General features: G+C 48.1%; 1 protein-coding gene across 3 annotated transcripts in view; it reads left to right on the plus strand.

The window, feature by feature from the left end:
- The window catches only part of disc1 (DISC1 scaffold protein), a 39,590-nt gene that overhangs the window by 5,875 nt on the left and 12,082 nt on the right, over positions 1–21,633 (plus strand). For all 3 annotated transcript variants that reach the window (XR_013780759.1, XM_079363319.1, XM_079363320.1), the window contains exons 2-10: positions 1–501; positions 1,247–1,316; positions 3,071–3,227; positions 3,854–3,953; positions 4,216–4,448; positions 6,572–6,626; positions 8,500–8,602; positions 8,766–8,954; positions 16,546–16,606. The exon at positions 1–501 is cut by the window's left edge and continues 344 nt beyond it. Coding sequence is in view for 2 of the 3 variants with exons in the window: in XM_079363319.1 (XP_079219445.1) it covers positions 1–501; positions 1,247–1,316; positions 3,071–3,227; positions 3,854–3,953; positions 4,216–4,448; positions 6,572–6,626; positions 8,500–8,602; positions 8,766–8,954; positions 16,546–16,606 (1,469 nt within the window). In the remaining variant the exon portion in view is untranslated. The remainder of the gene's footprint in view (positions 502–1,246; positions 1,317–3,070; positions 3,228–3,853; positions 3,954–4,215; positions 4,449–6,571; positions 6,627–8,499; positions 8,603–8,765; positions 8,955–16,545; positions 16,607–21,633) is intronic.

The following is a 21,633-nucleotide window of genomic DNA, read 5'->3' on the forward strand; positions in this document are numbered from 1 at the left end:
TTAAGCCGGAGTCCAGCCGCCCCGCAGTCCTCCGCGCAGGAGGACGCCTTTAAGTCCAGCTTCAGTTTCATCCGAGAGTCTCTGAACTCGACTTTCACCCCGTCACGGGAACCAGAAGCACCAAGTCGTTCCACTAAAGCACAGAGTTCACCTCAAACTAAACCAGCAACCTTAACCACTGAGCTCGGCGTCTCCAGGCAGACCAGCCAATCAGAGGCGTCCGTGGAGAGAGAGCAGCTGTCGTCAGGCGGGAGGTTTTGGCGGGAGAGTCAGTGGGTGAACAGGGAGGTGCCGTCTGACCTCCCTGACTGTGACTCTCAGTCTGTGGACATAGACGTCACCTCCTCGCTGTCCGTGGACTCAGACACAGCCTCCGCCTCCTCCGTCACCTCCGGCTACGAGAGTGCCACGCCCGTCTGCGACCACGGCGTGGACAACCTGGTGAAGAAGTACGAGGGCGTGCTGCAGGACTGCCTGCAGAACAACCGAACGCACACTAAGGTGAGCAGGACGAGACGCAGGCCTGTTGACTGGAAGAGTCTTAAAGGGACAGTTCTGAGAAGTTATCAACAGTTAGTTACAAAGAAAGGGAAAAAAAAAAATCTAACTTTTGCTTTAAAGGAGCAGTACGTAACTCTGCCCCTAGTGTTTAAAATGAGTACTGCAGTCGAAACTCTAATCATCACAGAGAGCTGTCTGGCTCCGCCCCCTCCTCTCACACAGGTCAGCATGTGGTGGACACTGTAGCTTCAGTGTTTAGCCAGCTCTGCATGGGTCTGTAAAGCTTTCTGCGTTCTAACCTCTCTCCATGTTTCATCTCCAACATTGATCCTAGTTTGAGCAGCTTTCTGCTGCTGGAGCTTATTAGAAACATGCAGAGGCTTTTTAGGTTCTTACACCAATGCAAATAGAATTTTTTGAAACTTTTTTTTATTTTTTATCTTAATGCAAAAGCAGCTTGTATTGTGAAGGTGTAATCTAAAGGGTGAAGTGTTTAAATATCTGCTGCAGAAAAGATATGAAGAAACTTTTAAAGGGACTGAAAGTCGAGTCTGAGAGAGTCCACACTCGGTCCTGAACCTGCTGACTCAGTCTCACTTTGAAACCACGGCCGTTGCACCCTCACACTTCTTTGTGTGTGTGTGTGTGTGTGTGTGTGTGTGTGTGTGTGTCGTCTGTTTAAAGATCATCGCACTCTGGACTGTTCGGTAATCTGCTCCGTCTTCTTCTGTGGTGTCCTTTTCAGATCGAGTCCATGATGTTGAAGCTGCAGAGACTCCAGCAGAAAGCCATTTTGGATGACGACTACGACGCAGGTGAGCTCAAAGCTGCTCACTGCAGGAGACAGACTCTAGTGGACACTGGAGGAACTGCAGGTTTTATTTTTCACTCCGAGGTTTGACTTTTGGTTCCAGGAGGAGAGATGAAGGGGAAGCACCTGAGTGGCTTTAATTTGATTTGGTGCAAACTGAATTAGTTGTTGATCAAACTGAGGTGAACTCTGAAGCTCGTGAGGACAGAAGGACTCACATCAGGCTGATTTATAGACTCTGACATATATTTAAGTTGAAACTGTCTGGAGGGTTTTAGGATCTTTAGCTGCTCATTTTTAATTGATATAGTTGTTCTTTTATTTGGAGACACTAACCGTGCTGTATCCTGAGCATTGGTTTTTCTGACGACTTACAGGGTGGTCGAGATCGCAGAATTTCTTTTATCCGAGTAAAAGACAGAGGAGTTCCTAAAACATATTTATTTACTTAAAAAACCTGAACTTCTGCCACGTTCAGCTTCTGATGTTTTCTTTGAATCTGCACGAGAACCATCTAATTACATCCTGACTGATTGAAGCTGCATCCATGTCAGATCCCGTTTGAGCCTCAGTGTGTTCGCTAGCTTTGTTTCCTGAAAAGGACTCTGACTCTGACCCGATTCTCAGATCTTGTGACAGAAATAAACTCTGACATCTGCTGTCGCCGCCCTGCAGGCCTTGAACTTATTTAAGAGGGGTGGATATTTGGGTCAGTAGGTCTGTTTCCTGTTTGACTTTGATACTGAATCACACTCCTCTGTTTGACGTCTTCTACTCTTTCTCACCTCGCTCACTTTGTGTTCGTCTATAACCCGGCTCTGACAAGCTTTGTATTACATGTTGTTTTCTGTTCCTGAAATCTTCTCTTTGATGAGGAGCTCCATCTTTTGAAGTCAATGATTCCCACTTGTAGGAGCCGATTGTTAAACGTTCTTTCTCCACATCCTCTGCTGAGTGGATTATGTTTTTATGAGTGTGAGATGAATAACAAGCAGCAGTGGATTTTTTCTCATGTTCTTCTTTCTGCAGAATTTTAAAAACAGAAGTGAAACTGGAAATGTTGTAAATGCAGGAAGTGCAGTGCTAAGCAGCGGTCCAATCACAGGGCTTATTGTTTACATTTTTGAGAAGCTGCATGTGGAAGCTTCTCCACAGCTAAGCTATGCTAACTACAGCAGGGACAGAACACAGACGTCTAAGATTCAAATTTGAGTTTTACTCAGCACGCTCTTTGGGGCTGCTCGCCCGTGCAGTGGTTAGCGCTGCAGCCTCACAGGGAGGAGGTTGCTGGTTTGAATCCCCGCCTGACAGGAGCCTCTCCGTGTGGAGTCTGCATGTTCTCCCCGTGCATCCGCCTCCAACCCGATGGCAGCCGGATCAGCACCAGCCTCCCGCGACCCAGAACAGAAAGAGATAATGGATGCTGAAGGTTCTTTTGCAGTCGACTCTTACCGTCGACAAGTTGACCTTCATAACGTTTAGTTGATCGTAGCCCTTTCACACAGTTTCTACCACCGACTCAGCAGGTGAAGAAGTGCGTGTGGATCATGTGTTGAGGAGGATTAGAGACCTTTAGACGGCTTCACCGCAGACAGCTGACGGAAAACGACGTGAACAAGACGACACGAGCGAGCGGAAAAGATCAGAGTTCACGACCGACGGAGAGGAAACAAAAAGTAACTCAGCTTCATGGCACATGATGCCGCATGTGGTTTACTGTGTGTGTGTGTGTGTGTGTGTGTGTGTGTGTGGCCTCAGCTGAGCGCTTTGGGAAGAAGCTGGAGGAGCTGTGCAGAGAGAGAGGAGCTCTGAAGCTCGGCCTTCCCTCCACTCAGCCCAGCGTGGCTCTGTTCCTGCAGCGGCTCACACAGGTGGTGTACAGCGCCCTCCAGAGGACAGACTGCAGCCACTGCAGGTCAGACACACAACTACTAACTCATCTTCGATAACTCAATATAAACACCACACACACTCTCTGCTTTGGTCCAAATCAGCAGGTACAATAATTCATGTTTTGTTATTTTTTGCTTTTATTGACCAAAATGTTGCAGCATTCGTTTCTCAACACGTCGAGTTTGATGAGTCGTCTGAATCATGCAAAGCTCCTCTAAAGGTTTCACAGACTGACAACATGAGGAGGAGGTTGGCCTCTTATCCTGAACTAATAGAACCACACGCTCTCACTGACGTGTGTGTGTGTGTGTGTGTGTGTGTGTGTGTGTGTGTTTGACTCACACACCTGTTGAAAGAGTGAAAGTGAAGGAGGAGCAGAAGATGTAAAGATTGGTCCTAAGATGAGAAGTACAGAAAACAGTCCACATGGAGGAATAATGATGATGATGAGGCCACTTGTGAGATTCTCCGAAAATCGTATAAAATGTTACAAAAGGAAATGAAAGCTGTTTGATCCGACATGAAATAATAAAAGCATAGACTCCAGCGCTGTAGAACAAGTCTTTAAAAAGGCCGTAAAAAGATTTTAAAAACGTTTGCAGACACCCTGCTGGAAGTTTTTCTGAGACTCTCTCTTTCTGTCTTCAGGGACGGGGAGGACCCTGATCCAGGGGCCGATCTGAGCGACTCTCTGCAGGGTCCGCTGCATCGAAGAGGTCGTCTGATTCAAGAGAAACGGCTGCTGGAGGTAAAACCAGCTCATTTGAATAACCTCATATAAAAAGCTCCCAGTCATCGCGTCGAACATGTTTGTCTCCCTTTGAAATTTTCTGTAACTCACTGAGGTGGAGCTCAGCGGTAGTGTCGGTTGTCTCCCAACCAGAAGGTCAGGGGTTCGATCCCCAGCTCCTGCAGCCTCACATCTGAGAGTTAAAAAGACACATAAAGAATAAAAGAATAACTCCTGATAATAAAACCGTTCTCACTAACGACGCTCCTGACCTGTGCAGGAGGAGATGCTGCAGCTGCAGCAGCGGCTGGCCGAGCTGAAGGACCGCCGTCTGCAGCTGGAGCAGCAGATCCAGCAGGAGGAGCAGCGGGCGGAGGTCGAGGAGCTGGAGGGCTCGGTGCTGAGGAGCTGCAGCGTGGAGCAGCTGCGAGACATGAGCTGCACCCTGCAGGAGCTCGTCTCCTCTGAGAGCCGCACGCAGATCTCTGTCTCTCCTCCTCCGTCCGTCATCAGGTCAGAGTCACACCAGTGTTTGAAGGATGTTCAAGGAGTGCTTTGTGTGCATGCTTAGAGAACCACGAGCTGCACATTTTTTATTTATTTTATTTTATTTGTATTTATTTATTTGATTTGTTTTTAGTTTAGACAAGTCCCTGAACATAAAAGAAAGGAGTTGCAAAGTCTCGTGTTGGATTTGTCCAGAAGGCTGCTCTCTCATGCAGTACCGTCCGTCACCACATGGGGCTGCTAAAGAGCTGCGAGCAGATCATAAGTCTCTGTTGGTTCCCCTTGTGTCATGTCACCTTTATATTCCTTATTATGAGCTCATATGGAGAAGCATCTTACAGAGAATATCCTCCCTTTAAAAAAAACAACATCAGTCATCATCTGAAGAACAGAAGCAGCTTCTTTAAATCCTTCTGATCAGGAGCCCAAAGAGACACAAGCACCATCAGCTGACAGGAGAATAGCATTTATTATCCATCATTTAACAACTAAAGCACCTGGAGAAATACATGCAACACAGCGCAGTTATTTGTAAGACTTGTTCGGAGCGTCACAGAGGATTTAGATTTTTTTTTTTTATTCCGTCTCCTCCTCCGGTGCCCTCGATCCTCTCCTCTCTCACCTGCCTCAACCTGCTCTGAATTTTAAACATTTCTCTCAGATGCAAATGATCTCTTTGCATCGTATCCTCTGAAGTTAATAGCTCACCGGGGGGGGTTGTGGAAAGCCTCTATGTGTTGCCGCTCGTTGAAGAGAAGAGATGTAAATTGTACTTATCGCCTCCTCGGTGGCGTGACCCACCATCACGGGGATAATTTGATATCTGACACGTCCTCACCCCGACTGGAACGCATTTATTCTGGCTGCTGATTGAAATTGCGACCTCAGATTGGATATTCAGCAGCTCATCTCCAGGTGCCATGTTTTGGGTCATCGCAGTGATTGTGCTGCAGCTCTTTTTTTCCAAATAACACGGGACATTTCTTTCTCATATCACGGGTTATTTCCTTTTTCATACGGGCTTAAAGAAATCCAGGCTTTCCAGAAACGCTGCATTGCTGAATAAAATAAGTCTGGGTCGCTCTCTAGCTTTCCCTGATCTGCTCCGATTACATGGAAATTGCAGCGTTTTGCAGTATTTGAAGATTGACACCCTCTGAAGGTGACTGTTTTGTGTGATCGATTCACGCTCCTTTTCTCGAGCTTATAATTGATTTTTGGAACCAAATAATTTGACCTTAACGGTTTGTCCTCTCGCGCACATTTGTGAAAAAATAGCTCATGTTGAATTTACCTTCGGACACTGAAACATTTATCTGTTCAATCTAACTGATCGTTTTTTGTAACATTGAAGTTTCTGGTTGAGTCGTCACAAGAACTGTCAGATATTCAGTTGTCAACGTTTCTTCCTCCCAGATTATGACAAGACAGATTTATGCAGTAATTAAAGGAGCGCTATGTAACTCTGACCCCTAGTGTTTAAAATGAGTACTGCAGTCTGAACTGTAATCATCACAGAGAGCTGGCTCCCCCCCTCCTCTCACACAGGTCAGCATGTGGTGGACACTGTAGCTTCAGTGTTTAGCCAGCTCTGCATGTGGTGGACACTGTAGCTTCAGTGTTTAGCCAGCTCTGCATGTGGTGGACACTGTAGCTTCAGTGTTTAGCCAGCTCTGCATGTGGTGGACACTGTAGCTTCAGTGTTTAGCCAGCTCTGCATGTAGAGACACTGTAGCTTCAGTGTTTAGCCAGCTCTGCATGGGTCTGTAAAGCTTTCTGCGTTCTAACCTCTCTCCATGTTTCAAAAGCATCTCCAACATTGATCCTAGTTTGAGCAGCTTTCTGCTGCTGGAGCTTATTAGAAACATGCAGAGGCTTTTTAGCTCGGGTACAATCACTTCTGTCTGAAGCAGTTCCACTGCCCGCTTCCATCGCTGCAACACCTGTTCACCTGATAACTGCTCTCATATCTGGCAAACCCAGGGGCGTCCAAAACGGCCGTGTGGGAGTGCCTTTGAAACGGCATTTTTCACCATAAGACAAATGACTGATGATTGGCTCATTTGTGTTCAGCGAGGTCAGCATGTTAGTTCTGCACTGAGATCTTTTTTATCACGTTCTGTTTGCAGACTCCAGGAGCAGGAGCAGGCGCTGAATCTGTCCATCAAGGAAGCCACTGCTAAAGTAAGCCGCTGTTTATCTTACAGTATACCTTTTCTGCTCTCAGATCTTTAAAACCTTCATATGGTGCTGCAGCACTGGAGGCCCAAAGTTATCATCTGCAGAGTTTCTGATCATGAGATTAAACCTGTTTTGCTTTAATCCCAGAATGTGTGTGCAGAGGGCGCTAAACCGCTCGCCACATCGTAGTTTCTCCCTTGATATGAAACCAAGAAAGAAACGAGCTCTAGAGACACAAACTGTTTTTATACCAGGCTGTTTATTTTAACATAGAGCTCTATGGAGACTGACTCACTGCAGGAGACGGACTCTAGTGGACACTGGAGGAACTGCACTTATTTTGCACTTCCTTAATGCCGGGTGTTTTTCGCCTCTTCCAAGAAAATGTAACCGCTGGCTTTTATAAGTGTAGATGTACTTTGTGAATATATGTTGATATGTTGTCGGGTCTGTTGCTGCTGGGTTTTCTCCGTGAGGACGGCTTTGCAGGCGCTCCTTTATGTGCGTCTCTGGAGAGCTGTCTTACCTCTCACGGGTTTTCTTTTTCTCTCTCACTGATCTCATGGATCTCTGCAGCCTGAAAAAGCTGGTGGAAGCAGAAATCTGTAAGAAGTGTTAGCTTAGAGAGAGAGAGAGAGAGAGAGAGAGGGAGAGAGAGAGAGAGAGAGAGAGAGAGAGAGAGACACAGAGAGAGAGAGAGAGAGGGAGAGAGAGAGAGAGAGGGAGAGAGAGAGAGAGAGAGACACACAGAGAGAGAGAGAGAGAGAGAGAGAGAGAGAGAGAGGCTCAGCAGGGGGCAGAGGGCTCAGAGAAGACTTCTTCACTGTGACCGTGTCCTTTCAAAACCTGTCATCAAATGCTGCAACTGCACCTCAGTGGAATATATATATATATATATATATATATATATATATATATATATATATATACCAGGCGTTCCTCCTTTTACTAAAAGAAGACACTTTGCCAGAATAACAAGATGGTCCATTGTTACATTGAAATGAAAAGTTTTGTTCCTAAGTGAGATATCCACTGTGTAGAAAATTGCACACCTGCTGTGACAAAATGATTGCAGGCATGAAAATAGCTCTCACTTTCTCTCTCTCCACTTTTTCAAAATTGACAAATAGCCTGATGTTTGGAAATTAAACCACCGATGAGAGAAGTTCTGCAGCTCGAGAAGCACTTCAGAGCAGTTTCCAGTTGATGTAATGCGTGAAATAAAATTATGCAAGCCTGTTTGAAAAAAAAAAAAAAAAAAACACATTTCTATATTTCCTTTGGATGGGAAAAACTCCCCGGAGACGTTCTCGACAGCCTTTTCAAAGTGTTGCACAAAACTGTGTCAGATCCGAGGAAGAAAAATGCGACTGCGCGTCCCTTTGAGCGATGAAAATAGTTCCTGAACAGAAGGAAGCGCGTCGCGGGGATTGTATGTGTGTGTAGCTCAAAGTGAGCGCTCTGAAAGGAGAGAGGATTAAAGGGCAGAGAGGGGGCAGGCGGGCCGTATCTGAAGCCATCAGCTCCTCTGTGAACGCCGCAGAGCCGAGGTGCTGTGTCCCCGTCAGGCCGTGACATTCAAGGCCTTCTCCCTCTCTGACATTCTAATGGCATCTTTTATGGAGATTTCACATTTCCCCGTCTGTCCACGGATAGGACAGCGCCCTCCCTGTCTCTCTAAAGGTTAGAGACGAGGTGTCGACGTTGATGCTCAGATGTGGATTCGAGGCAGGGCGAGCACAGGAGGACGCAGATGAATCTGTAAGGTCTTGTAAGAATGAGTGTCAGGAAGAGAATGAAGCCACGCGTCCTGTGGGAACCACGTGTCTGCAGATGCCCCACTCTCATCCGCCCTTTTTCTCTCCTCTTCTCCCAGGTGGTCATGAGTCAGAGGCTGGGCAGCAGCCTGAGGAGGAAAGTCAGCGAGACTGAAACGCAGCTTTTAACGCTGCATGAAGCAAAGCTGGCAGCCATCTCAGGTAAATCCTCGCCACGCCACGCCCTGTCCACGTCTTTCATTTACCTCATTTAGAAAAAAAAAAATCGCCAACCATTAGCCTCACTTAATGATGCTATGAATGACCGAGGCGCTCATTAAAGAGCGGCGTAAGCTTAATGTGCTCCCGCGGTGCATCTGTGCAGGTAATGACTTCGGCAGTGCCAAGGAGCTGAAGGCGGAGATGAAGGCCGTGTACCTGGAGCGGGACCGGCTGGAGGCGCTGGCCAAGCGTCTGCACAGCCTGAGCGCCGGGAGCAGCCAGGAGCTGAGCAGGATGAAGGAGCAGAGGCAGCAGCTGAGGCAGGAGCTGGAGCAGAGAGAGGCCGTGCACGGTGAGTCAGCCAACCCAGTTTATGCACCAAGATCCACCTGCAGGAGCCTGAGAGGGTCTGAGCACACCTTTACACTATGATGATGTCATGATTGAGTCGTGAACATTAGCCCGTCGCTCCTTCTGCGGAGGGATTTGGGCCTTCTGAAGCTTTTGTTTTCTTTGACATTAATAAGTCCCCCATGTCGGCTGCAGTTTTACAGTCATTCAGTGGAAAAACAACAATGGATGTAAACTGCATCCTGATTGGTTGGCGGGGGCGGACCCTTCAGAAGGTGGTAATTAGAGTAGAAAGGCACATTCTCTTTGAAAACACCTTTTAAAATATGAAACTGAACGTGAGTGACGAGCGCTCTTTGAAACTCGAGCGCTCTCTTGATGTGGCTCCACGCGGCGAGACATCAATGGACGATGACTTTTCTCCCAAATGAAGGAGAAGTGATCTTCTGTCTGCGGGGACGAAGCGTCAAATGAGGGACCAGCAGGGGAAGAGAGCGAGGAGGAAATGAGCTTTAGATTGTGTGAAGTAGCCAATTACCTCGGAGCAGACGTGATGTATCAGCGCCCACGCTCTGAAACGGGGAGCAGCTCTGCTTTAAGAAGCGGTTTACTTTTTTAAAAGGAGGGGGCGTCGGATCGGTTTGGTCTGCGGGTCTGGCAGAGCGATAAATGGATTTTGACAGCACCACCTGCAGAGCGCTTCTCTCTCTCTCTCTCTGTCTCGTCCATCAGTCACAGCGAGGTTTTGAAAAAGGTCACTTCCCTCTCCGAGGCTTTGAGACAGGAGGACAGAGGGGGGTTGACAGAGCTGCTGGACTTGAGAGAACGGCGGGGGGGGGGGGGGGGCGTGCAATCACCTCTCTCAATAGCATCGTTAGCTACATCATTAGAGTGGAGCTTTAGACCTATTGTCTTGTCTGGAGTTTACCCTCTGCTGGCACTAGGGGGCACTCTTTCATTGCTGCAGAAAATTCACGAGGGTTTTATGGTGTATTTGAAAATGCATAGACTTTTTGTTCTTGAAAGAGGAATTATTTCACACACACACACACACACACACACACACACACACACACTCACACACACTCACACACATTGGATGATGAATCATTTTTTCACCTGAGAGAATGAAAATCAGTCCCCTGCTTGGTTTTTGTTGCCTAAAAACAGACCTGAACACCTTGACTTGCCAAACAGCCAATCAAAGCCTTTAACCCCCCCCCCCCGACAGCCAGTAGAGTCACGTTCAAGTTCACCCCAGCATGCTGAAAGGCTGCCCCCCCCCCACACAGAATAATGCTGCAGCTGAACAAAGGAAGCAGAGCCAGGTGAGAAATCACGTCACAAAGTGGGAAGAGACGGCGAGTTAATGAATGGTTGTGCGTCTCAAATGCTCAAGTGGGTGCACACAATATGGCAGCAATGTGTGTTTGTGACACCGAGCGGGGGTCTCATTATGCTGTCATCCTCTTTGGTAATAAGGGGCTGGCTCACGCGAGCTGGAAACTGATAGCTCACAAACAGCACATTAGCATTTCTTTAGCTGGAGGGGATTAGAAATTATAGTCTACTTCAAAGTCAAGATGGCCACCCTTTTTGGTTTCTGAGGCGTTTCTTTTAGCGCATGCTAATGAAGCTAGTGTCAGATTATGACGACGTGCAGCTGCTCATGAAAACGGACTTCTGTTGAGGTCTGAAAGCCGTGAAAAGATTTTTGTTTCAGCTCGAGACGCACGCACGCAAACTTTCATCCGGGCACGTTGGACTTTATGAGAAGAGGAAACTGTTTGATACGAACTCAAATATCAGGAATCTGATGTTAAAGAAATGAAATGCATGCTTGACCGTAAGAGTCAAGCATGCATTGAGCATCTAAATCCCTTCACCTGAAGGACCCGGCTCCCTCTTGTTGAGCTTCTCCACCTCGAGTATTTCATGGTGTGGGGGGTTTTTGGCCTGGGAGCTATTATGCCTCTAATTACCACTGGCACCAGCTCTGATGAATACTAAAACCCATCATAGGCGGGGATCTGCTTCCCTGCTGAGAGTGTAATTTTGTCCCTGAGAGATGTGGAGTGAGACTAAATTTACAAATAAATAATTGAAGAGATGAAGAACGAGTGAATGGCCCCCCGGAGGGAGGACATCCAACTCTAAGGTCAGTGTGAGCTCCTCTTCATTTACACAAGTGTTCTCCAAACACGCATTTACTGCTGCTACGTTAGCATGCGGGCGCTACGTGCTGCAGCAGGAAGGTCACAAGGCCGTTATTGTCGCTGCAAGCCGACAGGATTTACTTTGTTAAAGAAACGGTTAGCGGAGCGTTTTAAAGTGAGCGAGGCAGGATGTACCCCGGCTCTAAAGTAAGCAGTTTGTTCCAAAGTCACCTGAGAGACCTGAGCTGCTCCTGAAGCGCCAATTCTGCGTGCTGCTAAATCTGCAGATGATGTAACGCGTTAAACGTCGAGTTGACGCTTTCGTCTCTTTTTTCCTCAGTACGAGTCAGGATGAGCTGCGTCCAGCAGCGGAATCGAACAGCGTTGATTCTGAAGCTGGAGGGGTTTGTTTACGCAGCTACGCTAGCTTAGCATGTCGCGACGCTTGAACGCTGCATGTGTTGCTAGCGTGCAGAAGACAACGATTAAGAATCCGTCTAACGGGGAAAGTCTTTCTGCTTTCTGTCGATGTCGGCCGCTTCTCCGTCGTCCATGTGAGTTCTCTCTGTTTACGTTGAAGTCGGCCTTGATGTTGTCACGGCAACGTTACGATGATGCCAACTAAATCCAATCCCTGATTTCTTTCACACGCATCGAACCGGCAAAACGTGTTTTCAGATGTTCAAAGGAGAGCGTCCAGGAAAAGTCTCTCCGTCCAGCTGCTGAACGTTCATCAACGCACGTCACTCTGTGTTCACACGCTGATGCCACTTTGTCATAATGGAGTGCTGATTGTGACGGCCAGGACGTGTATGATTTATTCATGTGTGAGGCTCGTTCAGGGCTCTTCTGTGGAGAACATGATGGAACGTGTGACAGCTCTTCTGCTGAAGAGCGTCTGAGTGATGGAGAGCAGCGAGGTGGTTAAGTGGACCCCGGAGAACGCTTCCTGCTCTTTGTCTCTCGAGTTTTGGCAGGATCCATTCTTCCTGTGGTTCTGTGGAGAGATGTGTTTCCATTGTGAGAGTATTACAATATCTGCTTGTAAAAACAAAGGGAGCTGACTGAGCGACCGCCACAACACGTCTGCTCCCGAGCATCAATCAATTCCTTTTCTCTCAACGTCAAACTGTTTAAATGATGAATCCTGTTGTTTTTTTTAACTTTTTTTTTTTTTGCATTAGGTTTTGATCCGCTCGTCTTAAGTCATGATGGCAGCGTCAATCGCTTTTCATCAAAGTGACTGTAAGTGTCTGTAACCTTTCCACCTGAAAATAGTCGTTTCAGGGTTGATGTAACGTTTCACTAAGGAGACTCTGCTGTCCACAGAACGCCGTGTGCGCGCAGCTCTACCTTCACGAGCTCCTGAGGCGTTGGCGTCTACGCAGTCTGACTCTGCGTTTGTTTGCAAACGTGTGTGGTACCGTTACCGTGACGACTGTAGGCTGCGGCTCAGCGGCTCCTGGTGCTTCTGCAGTCAGCCCCAAGCGGATTCTTGACGAACTGCAGGATTTTTAACTTCCGCATCGGCAAACTATTTTTCAGCACAGGCCGTCACAGCGCTGAAGTCTGTGTTTGGAACCTTCAGTGGAAAGAACCGACAGATACAGGAACACGTGTGTTTGATGAGGACTTAGCCGGCTGCTGATTGAATGTTCCAGAAGAGATAATAAGACCGGAGGTTAATGGAGAAGGAAGCAGACGAGCTGTGAGGTGTTGGAGAGTGTTCGGAGATTTTAGTGCTGCAGGTTTGAAACCATCGCTCTGCAGCCCGCAGCAACGTGAGTTGAGACTCTCCTCCAAACAAACTGTGTTGACTGAGTGTGATCTGAGCTAGCATGACAGTGAGCATGTGTAACACTCGAGTCAGAACGATTCAGCACCCACAACTCAAACGCACACACACATCCAAGTGTGCACGCCGTCTGCACACTCAACCCGCTTTCTGTCAAACGATTCTTCTTGTTGTGTGTCCGTGCGTCGCTCTGCAGTGTGTTCCTCCGTGCCAGCTGCAATCTGCTCTGCCTTGTGATCCTGCAGCCTCAAAGCATCATGGGTTATTAAGTGTCTGTCTGAAGTAGCCGCCTGTCGCTCTTTCTTCGTTAGCTCCTGTGCTCGCTGCAGATCCAATGTGAGCGTCTGCTGACGTGGCGTGTTTGTGTTACCTGCAGAGACGCTCCTCCGTCGACTTGAACACATGAATCACACTCTGCAGCTTCAACTCAATTACAAAGACACACAATGCCTCTTCTGCCTTATTATGCTCGGGCTTTTGTGACACGCAGATCGCTGTCGCCGCCTTAGCACCGAGCTGAAGGTAATTTGTTTGACAACACGAAGGCCGCGCTGGCGCCGGCTGCTTTTATTGTTACAAGGCGTCGGAGAAACGACTGCATTATTCACTTTCAATTAGAGAGCAGCTCAAACGATCATAATGCAGCAGCTAATTCAGACGCCGCGGCAGCGTTAACACGCAGGCTCATTACGAGGAGAAGAAGTTCATCATCAGGGTGCTGCGTCTCTGCTCGAGTCGTTCTGCTGTTTGATCATCATTTTTTCAGTTTTTATTAAGCTGGATTCGATATCGCTTCTTAAAAACTAACGATGACGATGTGGACCTATGAGAAGCAAACACTTTAAACTCAGATGCTTTAAACTCCCCCCTGCCTGCAGAAGATGAGAGCGTCCAGACGTCTGGTCCTCTCGGTTCTGTTTGTGACACGGATGAACGTCTTCTTCTTCGAGTCTTTGGCACTAATCAGCTCCTGCTGCGACGGCTCTGTGAACTCTTTCCTTCAGAGCTTCCTCCGACAGGACGATGAAAGTGGAGCAGAGCGGCTTCTTTTATGAGCTGTTTTTTTTTTTTTATTCACACGGCCTGCCAATGACGGCGCCCCTCCTGCAGACTTAAACAGGAAGTGCTTGAATGACCCGGTGACCCTGGTTCCACTCGAGGCATGGAGGAGCTCTGCTGCCTGATGTCTCGTCTCAAACCATGAAGGTTTGCCTCCTTTTCAGGCGGACAGAACACAGATCATTTCACACTTTATAAAGTATGAAATAATCGACATGTTGTCTGACCACATGGCCCAGAGTCCCCCCCCCCCCCCCCCCCCCCCCCCCCCCCCTGGTCTTCTAATCCAGGAGTGCTGGTGGTTAATTCAACGTCTCCGCCTGATTTACCCTCAAACCTGACATCTTTTGTTTTGAGTCTCAGACGTGACGACGGATCAAGTTTTGACTGGAGATACTCTGTGAGGGGGGAGGAGGGTCATCCTTTGTTCAAAATGTACAAAAATCCCCTCCAGCTCATTATTCCTGTCTTTAGCTCGATCTGAAGCCTCTTTTTGTCATCTCATATCTGAACATGCTCTCTGCCATCTGAACTCCGGCTTAATACCCCGCCATGTTTTATTCAGAGGATATCTGCTTGCACGCTGCCTAAAGAGCCGGCATGAATGAAAGTTGACAAGTTGAAACTGTGTCGCGGAGGATAGCATCTCACAGAGCAATTAGAGGGGCGGTAAGTGAGCTGTCTGCTCCTCCTCGTTCTGCTGATCTGATCGTTCCTCCGGCCGCCTCCTCGTCTCGCTCAACCTGCAGATTTCAGACACTCCAACCCAAAACTCTGTGTGTGTGTGTGTGTGTGTGTGTGTGTGTGTGTGTGTGTGACAGCCACTCGGCGTGAGACATCTTTCCTCTCCTGCAGCTCGTCTAATAAGCATCAACACTATGAGACAATTATATTAAAACTTCAGAACGTCCAATTAGAGTCGAGTCCTCCATTCAGTCAGTTTTTGAGGCTTTTTTCTGATCCTTTGTCACAAGTTTTTAACATTTAAACTTTCCTCGTCTCTGTCGGATATTTTGTGGATGTGTTTTTTTTTACTCCCCGTCTCTCCACAGGTTGAGACCACGCTGATGAATGTGTGAACTCTGAATGTAAAGGTCACTCAGTTCATCCAGAGAACGGCCGGCCGTGTTTGTGTGTTATCGTCTCCGGTTGGAGTTCGCCTTCTTTGCGTCTGGATTTTTTCATATCAGTTGTTGCTTTGCATCAAAAACACCAATTGAACGTTTCTTTGCGTGCGCAAACTCGTACAAGCAGGTAGCACACGCGTGAAACATCGAACCTCACGAGTAAGAACTCAAAACTGTCATTAACCTGTTTTTAAGTACAGGTCGGAAAGTATGAAGAGCTATCACCTGTGCTAACGGCGCTAACATACTTCACGCCTTTGTTTTATGTGCGGTTGGGGCGTAACCATGGTAACGTAGATGGTGACTGGTGGGAGAGCCCTCGAACCCCACGTCTACGCTGACGTATGATTTGACAGACAGCAGCCGAACTGCAGTCCTGCACACAGCGGGACCGCTGGTCACCCTCAGCCGAGGAACGTTTAACAAATTCATATTTTAAACCAAATTTTTCAGGAAAAGTCTGAAAATCTCGTCGACATGATTCTGAGAAGATTTTTCATTCTTCCTATTTGAGCTGCGAATCAGCCCGGCTGTTGAGATGTGCAGATTTATGAGATTGTGTGTGTGTGTGTGTGAGGAGGGGGGTTGTATTAAACGTTACAGCTCTTGTGCACATATATATATATACCGCACAATTTGATATAAGTGCATCCTATTGTGTTCAGAGCTCTGCAGCTGCGGGGGGGCATCTCCTCATGTTTCATACATGAGCTCATTAGCGGCGCTCAGACTGCCCTCCCCTCTCTCTCTCTCTCTCTCTCTCTCTCTCTCTCTCTCTCTCTCTCTCTCTCTCTCTCTCTCTCTCTCTCTGTCTCACTCGGCCTGCGCCTCTCCCTCAGGCACCGCCCGCTGCTGGCAGAGGGCACAGGAAGCTACAGAAAGCTATCTCTGCGACTTTATGCCCCACAGACAATCTGGCTCGATACGAGGAGCTACGTCCGTAAAACAATCCTTTCTCATCCTGGGGCCGTCTCCGTTCTATCCCGTCTTCCAGCGGGGGGAATCATCTCCCCGCCGCTGTGTGTTTGTCTGAACAGAGAGCCAGCTGGGCGACTGTACTCGACTGTACTGTTTCACTTTTCTGCACAATGCCGCCACCAGCTGTGATGACTTCTGTCTGTCTAGAACAGAGCCCGTGCACAGTACAGCTAATTACACGTCTGTTCCATAAGGCAGAGAAATCTGTGGACGATCTTAAAAAAAGAAATGCATCGGATTCATCATTAAAGATGACTGATTCTTGTTGATCTGGATGTGAGGAATGATGTTGTCTCTTCTTGCTCTTGCAGAATAAAGATCTCTTAAAACATAAGTGTTGTTGATTGTCCTTGTTTTTAAGATGTCATTTCTCGCCCCTGCCAGGAAACGCTAAGTGACGCTACGATGCTAATGCTAATCAGCTAATGAAAGAAGCGAATGAAGCGAGAGTAAGCTGCTGATTTCTTCTCTTCACAGAGAGCCGTCTGAAGGAGAACACCAGCAGGTACATGAAGCTGCTGGAGGACAGACTGCACAGGTGAGCGTGCACTCTGCATGTAAAGACTTCACATTCACCCATCACATCGTGCTCTCACACCTTTTTCTCATCCACCGCGCTGTTCTCACATTTCTCTCCGTCTCACACCTGCTCACTTTCTCCTCTTCTTCTCTCCCTATTTTTTTTTTATTTTCAAACCTCTCTACATCTGCTCTGCCTCCCCCGTCTCCCACCTCCGTACCGAGGAAGAAAGCGTCATATATCTTGTGTTTGGTGGCTGAGCTCGACCTTGAAGTTCGCCAGCTCTTTGCCAGCAGGTGTGATCAGTCAAGAAATCAAGAAGTGGTGAAAGGAGAACTGACTCGGTTAGATTTCCAGTGGGGACGGGTTCCAGGGGTGTGTCCAGATTTTTTTTTTTTACTGGGGTGGCATGATGTGGGACGATGTCGGCATACGCATGATGTGTACTTGAAAGTACCACTAACCTTGAAAGTACTTGCAAGTTGGCAGTTAGTCCTTGGATTTTGTGGTAGCACCTTGGGTCACCGTTTAGATGTCATGGGGGGGGGTCCATGCTACCGTTCCGGATACGCCCCTGACTGGGGCATTTTTCTCCAGAGGCAGAGCAACCTCACAGACGGGTCGGGATGTACAGCTTTGAATTGCCCCCCGGGGACAAATAAAGTTTTTGGAATTGAATTGAATTGAGCTTAGCTAGCTTGATGCTAACACATGATGGAAAATGACATTAACAGGCTAGCAGAATGAGCTCCCTGTGATTTTCATTCAGGAAACAATGTTCAGTAAAATAGTTTCAGTTCAGAGATTCTAAATGAGTCGCTCGTCATCGCTGCAGTCGTGTGATTGGTCAAAAGCTGGTGTCCTATAGGCTGACTGAATATGAGCAGCAGATGAAGGGGGCGGGCTGTGACACCTGTCACTCATTTACACTCCTGTAGTAAACATAGGAGGATGCATGTGAAAACGTTCCCCTCATGTAAGCCAGGCGAACGCAGGAAGAGCTCACACTCACTCAGTGCCAGCAGAGCTGTGAGCACTGACTTCAGGACCTTTTTTTTTTTTTCTCCCTGATTGTACCGGCACAAACTGACAGACAGCATCTGAAATCACCATGGCAACAGCACACATGCCTGTTTGATCTGTCTGTCCTGCTCCAATCATGAAAAAAAACCAGCAGGACAAACCTGCAGCCCTCCAGCCGACGGCGAATATTTGTTACAATGAAGCTGCAAACTAGCTTGTGTTTGTGTGTGATGCTGAGAGAGAGAGAGAGAGAGAGAGAGAGAGAGAGAGAGAGAGAGAGGGAGAGAGGTTGTTGCCATGTGTACGGGAGCCCTGAAGTACACATAGGTGGAAGGCTAATTTTCTTGTCTGCATCGTTTAATGGAGGGATAATATTTGCAAACCTGGACCACAGCTGAACCACAGCACTCTGAGTATTCAGCCGGCCGTCAGATAAAAATGTCCGCAGGGAGAATCTGGTGAATGATCCAGGTTCTGTCTTTGTGCACACCATGTGGGCTGTTTTTCACTCACAGTATTTTTCAAGTGGAGGAAGAGGAAGGTTAGGCCGCCTGGGTTTTTACTCCGAGACCGGGGAAGCTCACACTGTCAGAGTCACCGTGTGTCTGTCTGACCCCTGTGTGTGTGTGTGTGTGTGTGTGTGTGTGTGTGTGTGTGTGTGAAAGAGGAGGGGTCACCTCTCTGGATGCGAGCCAGGACTCAGTCACACACTGCAGGCAGATCAACATGGCAGCGATCTCGGCGCCCAGCGGGGGGGGGGGCACGCCCCTGGACCTGCTCTGTCGAGAGGGCAGATGGTCACTGAGTGTGATTTTTAAGAGAATCGGAGGCAGAGCTTCAGCACCTGTCTGAGCTGAGTGTCTAATGGGAGGAAACACTTGGTAACACAGCTGACTTCCTGGATCTTTATTCCCTCCTCCTCCTCCTCAGGCTGAGAGTCCAACACGTGTGAAAGACAACTCCAGAAATGTTCCGGGTTGTGACAGTGTGTAAAGACGTCAGGATGTGCTGTGTGAAAGCAGCTTTAGAGAACACGTGTTCTACACCCGCTGCATTGTCTCCGTTAAATATCAACAAATCTCAACGCAGGAACGAAACGCAGGAAAAACGCTCCTAATGAAGCGTCTACATAATGTATTAAACAACTGCTGCTAATCTGAATAAAATGTTTTGTGTTCTGGTGACACACTTACAGCGCCCGCGCCGCTCTAACATCCTGTTCTCGTCTTTAGCAAGGAAGAGATAATTGCTTTTTTTTTTTTTTCCAGCACCATCCGTCTCCACGGAGACCAGACGTCTCACCAGCACTAATCTGCCGCCCCCCCTCCCCCCCTTCCCATCGCCCTCCTCCTTTTCCTCACCTCCCATCAACACCACACTCCATCAACAGTAATGTACATGAGAGCTGAGTGATGAAATATACAGTGGATGATGGGTGTGTGTGTGTGTGTGTGTGTGTGTGTGTGTGCGCACACACACGTGGGGGGGCTGCTGAATGTGTGTCAGTGTGACAGACTGGATCCGTTAAAGCTGCCGCTCGTCGCGGGCTGCTCTGAACGCCTCTGGTTATGGAAGCTGATTGATGGCTGGCGAGTTGATCGATTGGTAATAACTGTGATGAGGAAGGAAATTAACTTTAACGGCGTCCAATAACCGAGAAGCTTCAATGTGATTATTCACAAACCGGATCTTCAGAATCAGCCGGGTGGCTGTTTGTTTGGGTCGGTTAATTTCCTCCAGATCCAGATGTTGGTTGAATTTGTCTTTTAGGTCCTGACACAAATTAATAACCCGTGTTCTCCGAGAAAGAAACGAAGACTCTATCAGTTGGTAAAAACTTCAACCAATCTGATGAACCAATCACACGCCTCGCTCTCGAGTCCACGCTCAAACCACTTCTGGAGGAACGGCGCTCGTGCATGTAAGAGAGGGGCGTGGCTTTAGAGGAGACGCCGCCCGTGTTTGACTCCCTGTCTCTCTCTGTGTGGCGTCTGCACGTTCGCTCCGTGCGTGCCTCGGTTCTCTCCGAGTGCTCCGGCCTCAATCAAGTCACACACGGGTCACACGGGTCATTTTTAAAAGGAGCTGCAGGAAGTCAGACACATGCATCCTCAACGGGACATTTGGGGACATTTTCAGGAGCGCGGTGGTTTAAGGGGCTGCTCAGATGAAATGGAGGACAAGCTACGAATGCTAACTGTCGACATGTTATGATCGCCCTAAATGTAGACGAGCTCAAATGTGAGAAATGTGTTTGAGACAAAGAGAGGTGAGCTGCCTCTCATGAACCCACAGTTCACTTCATGCAGCGACTGTCACACCTCATCCAAACGCATCATCAACACCTCGGCTCGCCGGGTGTTATCTGAGTCGCCTTTTCATGACGTGTGAATTGTGTTTTTGGATCGTAAACATCGAGAGACGCCGGCTCGAGACGGAAGGTGAAAGTGGCTTTAATTTCCTTTGATTCAGGGCGATCGTTTCTTCTGCTTCATTTACTAAAAATAGACTCGAGGACGGATCAGACGATCATCAGTGACGGCACACGGGAGCCGGTCTTCACAGATCTGTGTGTTGCTTTGGACGAGTTATTACCACAAACACAGATCTGTGAACACCATGAAAGCATTTATTTTCTTACACGTTCGAAGCAGTGAAAGTCTCTCTCTCTGTTTTGACTCAAACACTGATTTTTCAGGTCTTTGTGGAGATATATAGGAGGGCACAAAACAGCCCAGAACACACCAACAGATTCATTCAGCATCCCGACTCTCGAACAGCCTCACTAAATCTCTCGATGTCAGACGTGACTTCAGAGGAAACGACTGGCACAAGAATCTGTGATTGTTTTTGGACTCTTCGCTGACAGTTCAGAAGGAACAAAAGCTGTGGATGAAGTCGTGGCGATGTCGTGAACATGATTGGTGCACGCCGTCGTTGCTTGGCTTCCAGACTGGATTCCATTTTGTTTGCTTGACAATCTGCAGAGTGCATGCTCGGGTGTCCTCCGGTTCCCCACACACAATTACAAATTGATTATTTACAATTTCAAATACGGGTGACCCTGATGTCATTCTGATGTTTGTGCACACACACACACACACACACACACACACACACACACACACACACACACACACACACACACACTCCACCAGGCCACAGATGCATGGAGCGAACAGTGAAGGAAAAGTAGCAGAAAACATCCTGACTGCGGGCCTGTCTTACAGAACCTGGTGGTACAGCTGCTCCTTCATTCAGCAGTTATAAATATAATCTTTCTCTGTCTGCGTGTGTGTGTGTGTGTGTGTGTGTGTGTGCGTGTGTGTGTGTCTCGCCTGGAGGAGAAAGAGCAGCCCTGTCAGTCAGCGCTCCCTCAGGAGGAGATGAGCCACTGTAGGACAGATCATGTCCGCGTGTCTCTCCGTCTTGTTACCGGGCCATCAGCTGAGCAGCACGCCCCCACACCCTGCCGAGCGGCTGCCACCAATTAACCCCCGGGGCGAGGAGGTCACACCGGCGGGCAAACAGGCCGCTGACATCACAGAGATGTTGAACGGCTGACGTGTCGTCTGAACATGAAGCTGCTGAGTGTTTGTAATGAATCGTTAAAGAAACGCTTCCTGAGCGATGAGGCCGACTTTGATGTTTGTAGAGGAATATTTGATTGTCACAGAGAATGATGTGTGTGTGTGTGTGTGTGTGTGTGTGTGTGTGTGTGTGTCTCCACTTTAGATGAGACAAATAACAATGGCTGGGCTCACTGGCTGCGTCCCCACTATGGCAGGACTCAGAGGCAGCAGCGTTGAGTGGTGAATTGGCGAGGGCAGGGGGGCCGGGCCGAGCAATTTTTCTATTGTCTGTGTGCCAAACGAAGGTTAGCGAGCGGCTGAGAGGCGTGCGTTGGCAGGGTGCAGAGGTTGGCAGCCTTTTCAGGCGGGAGATGGGCTGGAAAACAAGTGGCATTCAATTTTTCAGCACACAGACAGAGAGAGAGAGAGAGAGAGAGAGAGAGAGAACAG

Source organism: Symphodus melops (assembly GCF_947650265.1).
Source record: "Symphodus melops genome assembly, chromosome: 15".
Taxonomy (NCBI): domain Eukaryota; kingdom Metazoa; phylum Chordata; class Actinopteri; order Labriformes; family Labridae; genus Symphodus; species Symphodus melops.